This window comes from Lepidochelys olivacea, assembly GCF_965140295.1.
Source record: "Lepidochelys olivacea isolate rLepOli2 genome assembly, chromosome: 2".
Lineage (NCBI taxonomy): Eukaryota > Metazoa > Chordata > Testudines > Cheloniidae > Lepidochelys > Lepidochelys olivacea.
Genome location: NC_140412.1, coordinates 258595283 through 258611028, shown reverse-complemented (window position 1 = coordinate 258611028; position 15746 = coordinate 258595283). Strand labels below are relative to the sequence as shown.

At 40.8% G+C, this 15746-nt stretch overlaps 1 protein-coding gene across 3 annotated transcripts in view; it reads left to right on the top strand.

Moving 5' to 3' along the window:
* Positions 1-15746, top strand: part of OXSR1 (oxidative stress responsive kinase 1) — a 118719-nt gene that overhangs the window by 82534 nt on the left and 20439 nt on the right. For all 3 annotated transcript variants that reach the window (XM_084619534.1, XM_084619535.1, XM_084619536.1), the window contains 3 exons: positions 7767-7876; positions 11525-11626; positions 14904-15037. In XM_084619534.1, coding sequence (XP_084475660.1) covers positions 7767-7876; positions 11525-11626; positions 14904-15037 — 346 coding nt within the window. The remainder of the gene's footprint in view (positions 1-7766; positions 7877-11524; positions 11627-14903; positions 15038-15746) is intronic.

Sequence of the window (15746 nt, the reverse complement as noted above, 5' to 3'; positions counted from 1 at the left end):
ACTTGATTTTCCTTCAGACAGTTTCCTTTTAGTGCTGCTTTTCTCTTCTGCTCATCAGGTTTAATAATCTCCAGTGAATTAACCTCTGTGGTTTGCAACAGGAAAACTTTTAGTACAGGTTGTGATAGAACTGAAGGGAGAGCAAGGCAACACAGAACAAAACATTCAGATGGCCTCTTTCAAAACACTTCAGCTGCACGATAGCACTTCTAGATTTGCACTCCTGCATTTTTTTTGCTTGGGGAAATCCTAACACGTTGGTTTCTCAGAGTTAAAAGTAGCTCTGGATTGTTTGCAGGCAGCATATGTTGGTTCATTATTCCACCCCATGGAAGTAGGAATTGTTATGCGGCCTGATGCAAAGCTCATTAAATTCAACAGGAGTCTTTTTATGTTGATGGGGTTTGGTTCTGGTCCATAATTAAGACTGTTGTTTTTTCTCCCAGGTAGTTAGCTAGTATAGCATTTACTTAAATTTCTAGTTAAATGCAATTGTGAGTCTTTTAAAATTAATAGATGCACTAATTTTAAAAAAGATATTACTAGAATATTGGTATAGAGTATACCTTGTTCATCAAGGACAGGCAGTGAGAAAAGGGAGGTGGTGTTGCATAATGCATCAAGAATATATGCACTTGTTCTGAGGTCCAGAAGGAAATGCGAGGCAGATCAGTTGGATGTCTCTGGGTGAAGATAAAAGGGGGAAAAGCAGGGAAGACATAATGGTAGAAGTCATTATAGACCACCAATTCAGGAGGAGAAGGTGGAGGAGGCATTTCTAGAACAAAAAACACATACCCAAACACAAGACCTGGTAATAATGGAAGACTTCAGCTACCTAGACCTCAGTTGGAAAAGTCAATAACTTACTGGAGATTTTGTGTTTTGCCATATTACATGTGTTCAGGACAACACTTTGTTTCAGAAGGTGGAGGAATTAACCAGAGGGACAGGCTTTTTAGACTTGATTCTGACTAACAGAAGGCAATTTGAGTGAAAGTGATCATGAAATGATGGATTTAATTTTTCTAAGGAAGGGAAGGATTGAGAGCAGCGGAATAAGGATAATGGACTTCCACAAAGCAGCCTTAACAGTCTCCAAGAACTTATAGGTGAGGTCCCAAGGGAATCTAAAGGAAAAAGGAGTAGAAGAGAGTTGGTAGTTTCTCAGAGACCGTATTAAAGGCTCAACAGCAAAGAATCCTGATGCAAAGGAAAGATAGGAAGAATAGTAAGAGGCCAATATGGTTTCATTAGGAACTCTTTAATGACCTGAAAATAAAAAGAGGAATCCCGCCAAAAGTGAAACAAGTGCGAAGGATGAATACAAAATAGGGCAAGCATATGGAGACAAAATGAGAAAAGCTAAGGCACAAAGTAAGTTGCACCACGCAAGGGACATAAAAGGCATGGAGGGGTGGTTTATAAATACAATAGGAGAAAGAGAAATACAAAGGAAAGTGTAGGTCTACTACTTAGTGGGGCAGGAAAGCTAACAGATGACATCAAGAAGGCTGAGGTGTTTAATGCCTGTTTTGATTTATTCTTCATTAAAAAGGTTAATTGTATCTAGATACTTAAACAATTAATATTAACAGCAAGGGGGAAAGAACGCAAGCCCAAATGGGGAAAGAACAGGTTAAAGAATGTTTAGATAAATTAGATATTTTCAAGTTGGCAGAGCCTGATGAAGTTCATCCTAGGGAACTTAAGGAATGAGCTGAAGCAATCATGGAAGCATTAGTGATTATCTTTGAGAATTTATGGAGGAAGAGTGAGGTCCCAGAGGACTGGAGAAGGGGAAAAGTAGTACTTACCTTTAAAAAACGGGGGAAAGAGGAGTTGGTGAATTATAGACTAGTCAGCCTAACTTCAATAGTTAGAAAGATATTGGAACAAATTATTAAACAGTCTGTAAGAAGCTACAGGATAATAGCATTATAAGAAATAGTCAGCATGGATTTGCCAAGAACAAATTATGCCAAATCCACATTATTTCTCCCCCCCAGGGGTTCTTGCCTAGTGGATAGAGGATGGGGAGCAGTAGGCGTGATATATCTATATTTTAGTAAGGCTTTTGACACAATCCTACATGATATTTTCATAAGCAAGTTAGGGAGATGTGGTCTAGATGTAACTGTTGTAAGGCAGTGGTCTGCAAACTTTTTACCTCGTGCCCCCCGCCTTACCCCTGCCCTGCTCTCCCTGCAGGGCTGGGAACAGGGCTGTGGCTCCGGAGGGTGGTGGTGGTGCGGGAAGGGGTCTCAGGCCACAGCTGGGAGAGGGGCTGGCAGATAGGGCCAGGCGTGGGAATGGATCTGGGTAATGATTGATTTAGTTGGAGATTGGTCCTGCTTTGAGCAGGGGGTTGGACTAGATGACCTCCTGAGGTCCCTTCCAACCCTGATATTCTATGATTCTAATGCTCCCTCCCTGCCCCCATCACAGTATGTGGTGTACCACATCCAGTGCACTAAATGCCCCAATAACCAGACAATCACTATGCTCTTGAATGAACTCACACAGGACAAAGATAAGACAAAAACATATATCACCTGTGGGTGAACACTTTACACAAAGTGGTCACTCTGTATCTGACTGCTCAGTCCTCCTCCTCAAAGGAAATCTCCACAACATTTCCAATAGATGAGCCCGGGAACTTAAATTCGTAAATTTGCTAGACACTAAAAATCATGGATTGAATGGAGACACTGGATTTATGGTTTATTGCAACAGTCTGTAACCCACTAACAACCCCTTCCAGCTACTCTACTCTCCCCCTTCCTCTTTCTGACTAGTCACTTTGCCTTGAATGGTCCCTTGAAATGTGTTAACTATTTTTGCTAAACAATCTATTCCACCTTGTATTTAGCAGTGAGCTCCATATAAGCTTGTATTTCTGACCCACAGAAGTTGGTCCAATAATAGATATTACTTCACCCACTTCTGCATAACACGTTCAACATATCTTGCTGCAATATTATTGATTAGATCTGTCTGACTGGGCTAATTCCAATACTGCTTCCACAGAAGCACCTGAACAGATGGAGAGAAATGGTCTTCACAGTTAGTTTTATCCACAGATCCCAGAAGTACTTGAGATTTGGATTATGACTTGCAAGAGGGGTCATTGCCAGAATTTTGGAATCTTTGGAGCACTCTCGGACCACTAAATCACATCTGGATTCCTCAAGAGCAGTGGTAGCCCGTACCACTGATTAGACAGCAATTAGTGGACAGATTTTGACTTCTTCTTAATATAGACCCGTCTACAGCAACCCAGGTCTCTTACAGCCATTAGGCCACCTGAGTGAAATCTACTAAAGACCTTTCAGACTGTGTAGGTTCAGCTTATGCAGGATCTGGTAGAGTGAGGTAATGCCAGCAATAAATAATATATTCACTTACCATTCATTGCCAGAACAGTTCACGTTGGCTTAACTTCCAATACTCTACATGGTTTGGGAACAAGCTTCCTTAGGGACACCTTCTTCCAGGACTGAATATTACAGTCTTTTGCTGACATTTACTGTATGGGAGTTCTTGTGCCTCCCCATCCAGTTTTTGTTTTTCAGTGAATGGCAGTGAACTGTTGCATTTGCTACAGCTCCGTAGTCATGAAAATGCTTGTCCAAAAGATGGATCTTCAGCTATGAAGGTCAGAAAAGTTGAGCTTTTGGGGGTTGCCAGAGAGCTTTCTGAAGCTCAACTTTTCTGACCTTCATAGTGGAAGATCCATGTCTTTGGTTAAGCATTTTCTTGACTATGGAGTCTTAGTAGGTTATTTATGGATGGCACAGGTGGCACGGGGGGCCTGTGCATGGAGAAGACCTTATTTATCCAGGTGTGTAAATAAATAAACTGGGAATGCAACTTTCAGCTGTACAGATTGACTTCTTCATCACAAAAGCAGCACTACTTAAAATCAAAGGAGAAATGAGCAGCCTAGACTTGCCCTTCTTCTAAAAAAGCACAAACTCACAGAACTATGCATCTTGTCCCTTACATCTGTCCTTTGTATCTGTCTATCAGGGCACCTCTGATTCTGTGACATTTTATGCACGTTCCCAGAGTTTAGAAAATTTTATCTGATGAAAACATTTCTTAAGTTCCATTTCATCCCTTCTCAACATGTTTGATACCGGCAGACAAATCCAGTCATAAGCCTGTGTTAGGGGAACCAACCCTGGTGTAATGATACTGCTGCTTCCCTGCTTCTACCTCAGCAATAAGAATAAAGTTTAAACTTGTGGGCAGCATTTTATTTAGCTTTTTACAAATATTGACATAACAGGCCTCTTTTTTTAAAGCATTAGTGCACACTGTTACAGTGGGCTATTTCAGAAAATTGGAAATCGGTAAATGGATTGGAAAACCATTGACTAAATCAGCCATGTAATGGACTACAATTTAATTCCACCAAGGCTTTCTGGTGACCTCAAGACAAATGCAGAGCTCAAGGGATTTATTGTCAGAATTCCAAGATAGAATTTATAAAATTCTTACTTTTTCTGAAATGTGGTGTGTGTGCTATTAAACGACTTTTTTATTTTTGATGCTGGAACATTTTTACCTGAAATGACTAGGATGATTTCTATCTAAACAAATTCTGAGGCTTCAGCTAAATACACCTAATTTTAGAAAACCTTGTTTTGGAACCTCATTAGATCTTACAAGTTAATCAGGAATGAAACTAGTCAATACTTGGATGGGAGGCCTCAAAGGAAAACTTTGACACTACACCTTTGGTGATTCTGTAGAAACACAGGGACTGTTTTACAGGATCAGGGTAATGGTCCATCTAGACCTTTATTCAGTACCAGATTCTTCAGAGGACGGTGCAAAAAATGACAAACAAGTATGAAATAGCCATAAATAGAGGCAGAATCCTCAACTGGTAGTAGTGGCTTTAGGGCCTGAAGTGTGAGTTTGTCCTTTTTTAGAAAAACTTATCCTAATGAATAGACACATGGATGTTGTTGCTCATATAAATGGCCAGTCCTTTTCTGAATCCTGCAAAGCTCTTGTTCTCTCACTTCTAATTGTAGTGAGTTAGGTTAATTTTGTATTGTGTTAAGTGTTTACTTTTCAGTCTAATGTTCGTGCCTTTAATTTAACTGGGTGTCGTCTTATTCTACGATTGACTAGAATAAGGCTCCTGGAGAAGGTGGTGCTCTTTCCTTAGAGTCTTTGCTGAATCTGTACACTAGAGGGCACTGCTGCTGGAGGGGCAGTCTTCAGAATGAGACTTGAACTCCATATCCTGACAACTTGTGAATATGAAACAGATGTCACTTTTTATAGGAGTATGGTTGTTAACCTTGGTGTTATGTGGTAACTGTTTTGCCTGGAAAAAAATCTTCCTGTAGTTACAATTGGGTATGGTCTCTTTCAATTCCTCTATTATACTGTCAGCGATTGCTTCCATGTGCTGTTTGTTCAGGTCTGAAATGATTGGTTGCCCTTCGCTGGTGGGTGAAATAATTCTGTGTTTAGGTTCTCATCCTCCAAGCCTACATGCACTCGCACTGAAGTTACTTGGAATCTCGCATAGTCGGAGCTTGCAAGTCAGGCCCATCATTTGTACACCAGTTTGTCAAATAATTTGGGATTCTTTGGGCTAAAGGGAGCTTAATGCAGGTGTGGTACCAGATATCCAAAGTGTATGTAGGGCTTGGAGGAAGTCTGTCTCTGTATGTGTAAATGTGCCTATATACAAAATAGTGCAGATTGTATCTGGGACGACCAACTATCAGCTAGAGAGGTTACATCTGGAGCCATCAGCCAGCAAGACCTGTCCCCTTCAGCAATCCAGCACTGCAGTCTGAGTAGAATATTGGCATTTTGGGGCATTATGGAATAAATGGAAGTGAGTAGGGGTGAGGACTTGGAGAAGACTTTTAAAAAAAAAATGCAACCTTATAGAATTATCAGTTGAATTTTTTGGTAATTTTGATTTGATCTTTCCATTGATATGAGGCACAAATCAGGACAGTCTTGCCAGGATTTCTTTCCCATCTTCTGTGGTTATTTTCTCTTCCTTTACTCTGCCCATACACTCAAAGCCTCCCATGAAAAAATTCTCCCTGGCTCCCTCTTGGACCAGTGACTGTTGTGTTACCATGTGTGTTTATAAAGTGCTCCTCTCACTCTGAGCAGAGAGCTTGTATCACACTTCGTTCCTGCATGGCAGCGTCACTTTTCATGAACTCACTGTACCGCACCAGTATCTGTTGCACAAAATGTCACCTTTGTGATTGCAAGCTCGGCTTAAACTTCCTTTAAAAGCATGATTTAATTAATAACTAGAACAGTAGTATTGTGAGGTACTTCTTGAATAAGGTATTCCTCATGTTTCAGCTTGACAAAGGAATTCTAGTTCAGGCTGGACCACAGTGGCGGGGGAGGACTTATTTAAAACACTAATACAATGGAGATATCAACATCCAGTCCCAAATTGCCTCTGCATAGCCTCCTACTTCAGTGGGAAACAGTTACAATTCTTGATTCCAGTAACTTTAGCACTTTTTTGTCATTGATTAGTAATAGCTTGTGAACTTCAGGTACCCAATTAAAGTGTTGTGTGACCTAGTCATGGGTCATTGACCGAATATACTTCACTTGGTAGCACAGTATTGAAAACTAAGGTGTTTCCCATCCCACCTGCATGAAACAGTTGTGGTCCACGTGACACTTCTCACATTTTACCAGTTCTAATCCTTTATTTAAACACCTAACTCTCCCGCCCTAATTCTGGTGTAGAGTCTTCCTAATGAGTAGAGCGCTAATCAGTGCAATGTTGTCTTCCTGAGGCTGCAAACAGAATGAAATAATGGCTGAGTGGTATCTCTCAACTTGGCTGACCTAAATGAGGGATGCAAATTATTTCAGGAAGCCTAAAATCCTGTGGGATTCATCCCTTGAGTATAAACAACTTTCCATAATTTCAGCTTCAACTGTTTATTGTTGGAAAACTATCTATATCCAAAATAAAAGTGATGGGACACATTCTTCATGTTAGAATGCAGGTGACTTTGGGACTAAAGTGAGTTACATCTGTCAGTGAGACGGTAGATAGATGTGAGCTCCCTGCCTGCCCTCTGCTCTTCTGATTGGGATATTTACATTGTTGTTAGGCTTGTTGTTAAGCTTTGGGATTAACATGAACATTTATTGCTAATCATTTTAGCTGATGGGATAGGGAAGGAGGTGAGTAAAACCTGTGTGGGTGGGGAGTTACTGCAGAGAGAAGAAAAGACTGATGCAGATACTGAAAGAAAAGAGAAACTAAAAAAGAGTTGGGGCGGAGGAAGAGGAAAGACCAGCCTTTGATCATAAAAGTCCAGGATGTTGCTAAAGGAGACAGTAACTCACTTAACTGAACTCTTATTGTTTCTTACTACATAATGACCATTTTCTCCTTGGTCTCTGTGCGAACTTCCCACTGATGTCAGTGGGAGATCTGCTGTGCGTTGAGTGTGTATGTAGTCCTTCCTTCGTACCCTGCCCCAAAAACCATTGTTAAAATTAGGATTCTGTCCTTCCTGTGGACTGCACTTCACACCTCTTTGATATAATTGAATAGTATCCATGGTTATGGACATTGTCAAAGGACTAATTTGCCTTAGTCGATCATTCTTAGTCCTTCAGAAACTTCCCCATGTGAAACATGACCATCAGCTGCATAGCTGAGATTTCTTGTGGTTTTGGTTTTTTTTTCATGTTCAGGATGTTTTCTTCACTGTAGGCTTTTTTTGCTATTTCAGACTTCGGTGTTAGTGCATTTTTAGCCACTGGTGGTGATATTACCAGAAATAAAGTGAGGAAAACCTTTGTGGGCACCCCTTGCTGGATGGCACCAGAAGTCATGGAACAGGTAACTGTTTAATTGGTAGTGTCTTATTAGAAAATTGTACATGGCAAGCGAGCTAAGTCATTGAAGTTTGTTTATGAAAACTTTGGTCACTGTGGTGGCTCAGCCCTCATACCACCCACTGTGGCTTTCTGAGGGTCCCAGAGGACAGCTTAATAGTCATACTGCTCAGTATAGTACAGGCTCCTTTCTCTAAAATTTCAGAGCGCTTTGAGCACTCACAATTTCAGGCCCTTCTATGTGTTAGGTTTTTCTCTAGCACCCTTTGTCATCCCAACTAGCCTCTGAAAAAAGGCTACTCGAGATCCAAGATTGTTCTTAAGCAGCAACCGTTGTCAGAGTTTGTTTCAGTGGAGCTACTTGCTCCATTAAAATGGAGGATATTGGGGATGATGGGAGGGATAAGAGAATGTTTTCTCCTTAAACATGCAGTGCAGACTACTCCCAACAAGGCAAAACAAATGTAAATGTCAGTAACTAGTGTGGAGGAGAACTGGGGGTTGGGAGATGGGATCGGGGGAACGATTCATTATCCTGCCGAATTTTTCACCCCTACTGAAGTCTTAGTTAGCATTTGTATCCCTTGGAAAGGAATGGCTGCCTCTAGGGTGTTGGGTTCTCTTTCCTTCCTTGACCTGCTAATCAGCTGGGAATGGAAGTGGTGTCTGCTCTTGTTGCCTTATGTAAATGGAGGCACAAGGGATAGAGCAGCAGGGTAGACAAACACCTGTCAGAGATGGTCTAGATCGGGGCGGGCAAACTTTTTGGCCTGAGGGCTGCATTGGATTTCGGAAATTGTATGGAGGGCTGGTTAGGGGAGGCTGTGCCTCCCCCAACAGCCAGGCATGGTCTGGCCCTATCCAACCCCCCCCACCACCTGCTTCTCACCCCATGATGCCCCCCCCCGCCCCGGGACTCCTGCCCCGTCCACCCCCCCTGTTCTTGGTCCTGTGACTGCCCCGGAACCCCCCGCCCCTAACTGCCCCATCCAACCCCCCCCTCCTTCCTGACTGCCCTCCCGGACCCCTGCCTCATCCACCCCCCCACCACACCCAGTCCCCTGACTACCCCTGGAACCCCTGCCCCGACTGCCCCCTCCACCCCATCCAACCCCTCCTCTCCATCCTGACCCGCCCCCCACCCCACCCCACCCCCCGGGACAGGCAGCCGCGCAGCACAGAGTACCAGATCAGGCCGGGCTCTGCAGCCACGCTGCCCAGAGCATTGCGCCAACGGCGCAGTGAGGTAAGGCTGCGGGGGAGGGTCCGGGGGCTAGTCTCCTGGGCAAGGAGCTCTGGGGCTGGGCAGGGCGGTCCTTTGGGCCGGATGTGGCCCACGGGCCGTAGTTTGCCCACCTCTGGTCTAGATAATTCTTAATCCTTCCATGAGTGCAGGGGACTGGACTAGGTGACCTCTCAAAGTCCCTTCCTGTCCTATGATTCTATGATGTTGCAGTACTGAGCTGGGCTGTATTGGACTTCTCCAGGCTGATTGTGTCCAGAATGTCTGTGACTAAAGAGGAGAGGGGATTAGATCAATGAAAAACCAACTGATCAAAGAAAGGGGAAAGCTGAACGGATAAAGTTGTTATAAAGATCTTTAACCAGGAGGGAAATGTAACTAAAATGAAAAGACTTAATTATAAATATATCTAGTATTTTCTATTGAGACAGATGTTCTGGGGATACAAGAGTTCGTAAGGACTGTGAGTGTGGAATTATTACAAGAAATTATTTTGAAAGGCTGTTTATACCATCCCATTCTCTTCCAGCAGGTGTTGCTGTGAGCCAATTATATGTTGAGTTATAAATAAATAGAAAAGGTAGATATCAAAGAATTTTTGACCCAAGTCCATGTCTTAATTTTGGGATAAACTTCCCTATCCCACCATTATCTCTCTAAATGCTATGCACATTTTGACTGGAAAACAACTTTTGGCACAAATTGAAGAGGTAAATGTCATTGATCTAAATCCATAAAGTATAAACAAATTAAGGTTATTGGTATATTCTGGATCAAAATTCAGGTGAAGAGCTGTTTTCTCTTTGGGTAGCCATTAGCTATATTAAACTAATTTATAGGAATTTGAAAACTTTCCTGATGACTTCAATTTACAAGCAGGATTTTGTACTGTAATTGGAAGCTATAGATTAGGCGGTAGAAAATTATTGATGTATTTATGCACCTACTACAAGACTAACACTGTGCTTCAATGTTGTTTTTTGTCTTTGATTATAGTTTAAATTTATTCTCCAGCATTGTTGAGCTACGTACAGTGTGATGCAACTTAATTTTATTAAACTTTACAGATTTTTTTTCTCTACTAATATAATCATGTAAATACAAGAAAGCCAAGTTTACATAGTAAAAGGAGATCACTTCTAGCGGTTTCTCTCACTTAAATCCCATCAAACTGGAGTATCCCAGGTAGGCTAGATATGGAGTGTCTAGAGATGGACAAAAAGAAAATTGCCTTCAGAACTTAAGGAACTAGTACAAGGTAAACGAAGGATAGTAAACTTATCAAATTTAATTTAACCATATGAATATAGAACAAGATGAACCATAAATTGAAATCTGGAAGTGTTCTTCAAAATGCAACAATAGTCTTGTTCCTCACAGGTAGTTTGTGCAAAACTTTTAGCTTCAGCAGAATTAGTGTCTTCTCCTAAACTAACTGTTAACTTACCTAGTGCAATAGTGGTATTAAATTTGCACTGACTCAGCTCTAGCAGTCTTCTCCCATTTGTCTTGAGAGCAGGAAACGCGAAAAATTTCATTTTGGCAAAACACTTGTGGTTTGTAGTTCTCATTAAAGTTAGTACACAGTGTCTCTTCCCTTCAGTGGATAAAGTAAATTTTCCATTTCAGATGCCAAAACACTAGGTAATATTAATGAGGAAAAAGGCTTATTGGCATATGAATTTTTTTTTCTTTGCATAGTGGAGGTTTAAGTGCTATATGGCTTTAGTGAACAAATCTGCCCATCTAATGTGGAAACTAATACCCATTAAACCAAAAGACAATCTAATGGAAAGCAAAATATTAAATGTCAGCAATGGGCCTCTATAAGCAGGAATGAGGAGTTTGTCAGTGGCCTGGCTCAACTCCAGGCTGGCACGGACTTCCAAGTGCGAAGAGCAGAGTGCTAACCTGTTTCAGGACTGGACGTGATTGCAGTTAGTTTAACAAAGTAGCTGGTTAGGCACAGCTCCAAAAACAGTCATATGTCTATTAATCCCCTTACTATGACTATTTCAATCATACCAAAGCAGTCCGACTTTCCATATTGGTATGGAAGCCAAAACCTGGTTGAATCCAATACCTGGTAGCCATCTTGATGTAACCTTTGTATTGGTAATGTGGCATATGAAAACTCTTGTACAAGCTACAAATATGGTCTTCCTCAGGTATGACTGCTCTACCTAAGGTTTCTGATTTGCAGCCAGGAAGGAACTGAAAGGTAAAGAAAGGCATGTTCCTTCCTGGGTGTAATTGCCATGCCAGCGAAGGTTAATGGAAGATGTTTTTCAGAGTCCTTGAGGGTAAAGAAATGATGCAAACATTTAACAAGCTCCATTCAAAGCCTGCTGGCAGAGGTGTAGTTGGGATAATGAAAAATATGTAGAGTAATATCTTGTTACTTTTCAGGTCAGAGGTTATGACTTCAAGGCAGACATCTGGAGTTTTGGAATCACTGCTATAGAACTGGCTACTGGGGCAGCTCCTTATCACAAATACCCACCGATGAAGGTGAGTGGTAATCTTCAAATACTTGTGGTGACAAAAAACAGTATTAAACAGTGTTTCCTGAGGTTATTTGAAAGAATGTGGTCAGTCCAATTTTCCTCTTGTCGAAGAGCTGCCTGTCCTTTGTGATTATATTTGTAAAATACCATCAGACTCACAGAATTGCATTTTATAATCTCTATGGGGAAGTCCTTTTAAACGTTACATTCCTTTTTTGTGTTTGTGCTTAAAATAGAGAATAGTACTGTTCAAATCTATACCCTTCCCTGCGCAGATACTCATGAGTAGTACTCGATATCTCACCTGGATCCTTTAAAAGCTGCATAGCAGTCTTTTCTCTTAGAGCTGTAGAAAAACGAGCAGTTCAAAGGTTATAGGGCATCCAGTGACCCCTGGATAAGGAGATAATCAGTCCTCTCCTACCTTCTATTCACCTACTCATAAAATCTGGAACCAGTTGTTCCAGGTGAGTTTTTAACTGGGGGCTTGGATACCTCATTGGATTAGTAATAGAGGTAAGAGGCTCTACATTCTTCTCCTGGTTTGAATGTTAGCTCAGCTGGAGACTGGAAGTTGCTATCTGGTGGCTGGTCAGTAGCCTGTGTAAAATGAATTGAGGGCATCAGCCTTGGGTATTCCTGAAATGTAATTGGGTTCATTCTGTCAGAGAGGTAGTAGGTTTCACCGTATGTTTTTGTCAGCTCTAACTGCCTGATATCTATTTGAGGGAGTTTTAACTATGGGGACTGAGCTGGGATTTGTGTGTAATATCGTATTTTTGTTGGTTTAGTTCAGAGGTTTCCATTTTAAAGGCACATCACTGAAGCCTGGGGAGGGTTGTTGCTCTAAACTAGAGCCCTGGGCAGGATATTTTTTGAATCCCATTTTTATCCTGCTGCCACCTGCAAAAACCTTAGATTCTGCAAGAGAGACAGATTTCCCCATGCTGCTACTTTTAAAAAAAAAAAAAAAATCTGTCTATTTTTTATTTATTTATAATATATATATAAATAAAAATATGGCTAAAATTTTGGCATGTGTATTTTTATTAAAAGTCACAGATGGGACACAGGCAATAAACAATAAAATTGCAGAAATGTACAAAGGGCCAGTGTTAGGGGGTAGCAAGCAGGGCAATTGGCTGGGGCCCTACTCGACAGGAGGCCCCGCAAAGATAAGTTACGGGCAGTGGGGCTTGGCTACGGGGCTCGGGCTCACTCTGAAGTCTGAGCCCCGCTGCCTGGGGCTGAATTAGTGGAATTTTGAGGAAGTTAGAGGTTTCTTAAAATCACAGAATCTGTGAGCTCCATGACTGACTCGTAGCCTTATCTATCTATCCATCCATCCATCCGGAATTCAGACACAGTTTTTACCATTAAAAGAATAAAACAAACCTTGCTTAAACCACATAAAATACTTTAACTCCTGTTATAATAGACATCAAATCTTTCTACCCCTCGCTTAAATTTAAGTATTAAAACCTTTATTTTAAAAAAAGGAAAACCAGCTCCTGTCGTAGTGGTTCAGTTGATAGGATGCAATGGATTTTAAGACTTCAACATTCAGAAAATAAGGACCTATTTCTACATGTTGAGATGCCCTTATATTCAGACATACCTGTTTCTAGTAAATGAGGTAATGAGCACATGGACTCGGGAGGGGGTGGAAATTCCCTTCATTGCGGGTCTGCTGTGTTGTGACTGTACTAGCTGTCTCCTTGCTACACAGCGTTATGGGTTAAGGGACCTGGAGACTTCACTGCTATGCAGACATACTCCAGACTAATATGGTAATTGTTTTGTCAGATATTTGCTGTGCAGAAGACCTATCCTTTCTCTTCAAATACTTGTTTCATGTACTCCAGATTTTTAAATAGGGTGTTTTAGATTTGTGTTGCTGTTGCATATTATTCAAATTCTTGCAAAAAATTGCAACCACTTACTCTGATTATCGCTAAGGAATTAAAGGTAGGTTTTCACCAGCTAGCATCAATGGAACAAACATGTTTTCTAGAAAACAATTATATTTTATTCAAAACTGAAAAATTTAATGGGTTTGACAAATAGTCTGAAAAGAGACCTGCCTTATGCCTTGTCTGTGCACAGAAGTTGCACCAGTTTCATTTAAATCAGTTTTTAAACTTGTTCAGTTAAACATGTGCAAAGCCTTTTGTGGCCTATAATTTCAGTTTGAGTATCAAATTTTGGTTTAATTTAAGCACATTTCTTATTGACTGACGCTAACCTGAATTAAGCTTGTCTTAAATTGAAATAAGAGTCTAGCCAGAGGTTTGCACGAGTTTAACTGAAATAAGTTAAACTGGTGCAACTTTCCTTTGCAGACAAGGCCTTGAACAACCGAGTTGTTTTAAATGCAGTCAGTGATCATGTTAACAATGCCCCTGGTCTGCAAAGCAAGAGACAAATATTCACTGATTTAGTAGATGATGTTGTCAATAATACTTTCTTATGTGATAATGAAATTTTAAAAGCATTTTACAGTAGGTTTTGTGGTCTGCACTCAGTTCTACGATTACTATATTCAAACTCCAAGTTCAGATCCTGGACTATAAAGGTCACTTAAGTTGTAATTATGTTTTCATATTTGTGACTTGGGAATATTAACCTCCATTTACATTGGATTGTATAATTCTGTATGAATTGATGGACCACTGCATTTTTAGAACAGTGGACACCTTTAAATTATGCTGCAGGCTGGTTCCTCTTCTAAAATTGGTGCAACCTGTATCGAAGCGACAGAGTAAGATGGTGGCAAGAATAATCTTTTTTTTTTCCCCTTCAGAATGTTTTGTTGAGTGGAATAGAAAAAATCCTTCACTTAGTGCGAGAGAGAGAGAGAGTGTGTGTGTGTGTGTGTGTGTGTGAGAGAGAGAGAATTACCCTTGGGGTTTTTTACATTCATAATTAGCCATATTTCTTTCTAACTCCCTCTTTCCCACAAGTCTAAGATATCTGCAAAGAAATCTGAACCGAGCATTTGAATCTAAAGTCTCATATGACCAGTGTCTATAGAATGAACATGATTGGCAGAAATGCTGTGCCCCTTTTCTTCCCTTTGGGGCTGCATTATGCTGGCGTGACTGACCTGAAAACTTGATCTGACCTTACTTGCAATTTGAAGCCTGTATCTCAACTCCTAACATGTTAAAGATGTGTGTCCCCAGAATGCATCAGGCTGCTCTATGTGTGGGGTTCCCTAGACCTGACTTCTAAGAATTTTTGATCTTCCTAGATGTTTCCAATGGATTTAATTCTTTCAGGTTTTAATGCTGACACTACAGAATGATCCACCTTCTTTAGAGACTGGCGTCCAAGATAAAGAAATGCTGAAGAAGTATGGGAAATCATTTAGAAAGATGATTTCCTCATGCCTACAGAAAGACCCTGAAAAAAGGTAAAACTACCACCAAAATTTAAAAATAAAAGTTGTCCTAGTTAGCTCTGCAATCTTTGAGCCAAGATGATTGCAGAGGACCTGGTGTCTGACAATAAGTTCTCCTGCCCATCGTCATTTTTTATAAATAGGGATAAATGTTCAATACTGTGTACGACTGGCAAGACACACAACTTTCATTCTGATTAACCGGTTCTGACTAGCTCAGTATTGTACTCCCAGAGACTTAATTGCAATTTTTGTCTCGCTTCTGGTTCAAGCTGCACTGTGTTTTTTGCCCATCAGAAATTATAGGTTGTGAACTGTGTATTTACCTGTGGAGCTTTTAAAATATACATTGTTTTTAAATTTGCAAATATAAGAAGGCTCTTAGTGCAATCTTGACTCATTTGGTTATAAGGACTATTTATTAAGGACAGCTATATAAAACATTGGTAAACGTCCCATAACATGTTCTCTCATCCATGCAAATCCTTTTAAAATATCCCGATACAGCAGTTTTAAATCATCCTCTCACTACAAGTAGGTGATCATCTGTTCAGTGTTAAGGGTGTGATTGGCAGGGGGCGGGGGGAGGAAGAAAGCAAATGGCGTTGCAGTTCCCAATTTATTATTATTTCTGTCTTTATTCTACGGTACGGGCGTGAAGCCCCAGTCAGGGTCCCATTGTGCTAGAAAATGTGCAGATGAGTAAAACAAAGGTAGTAAC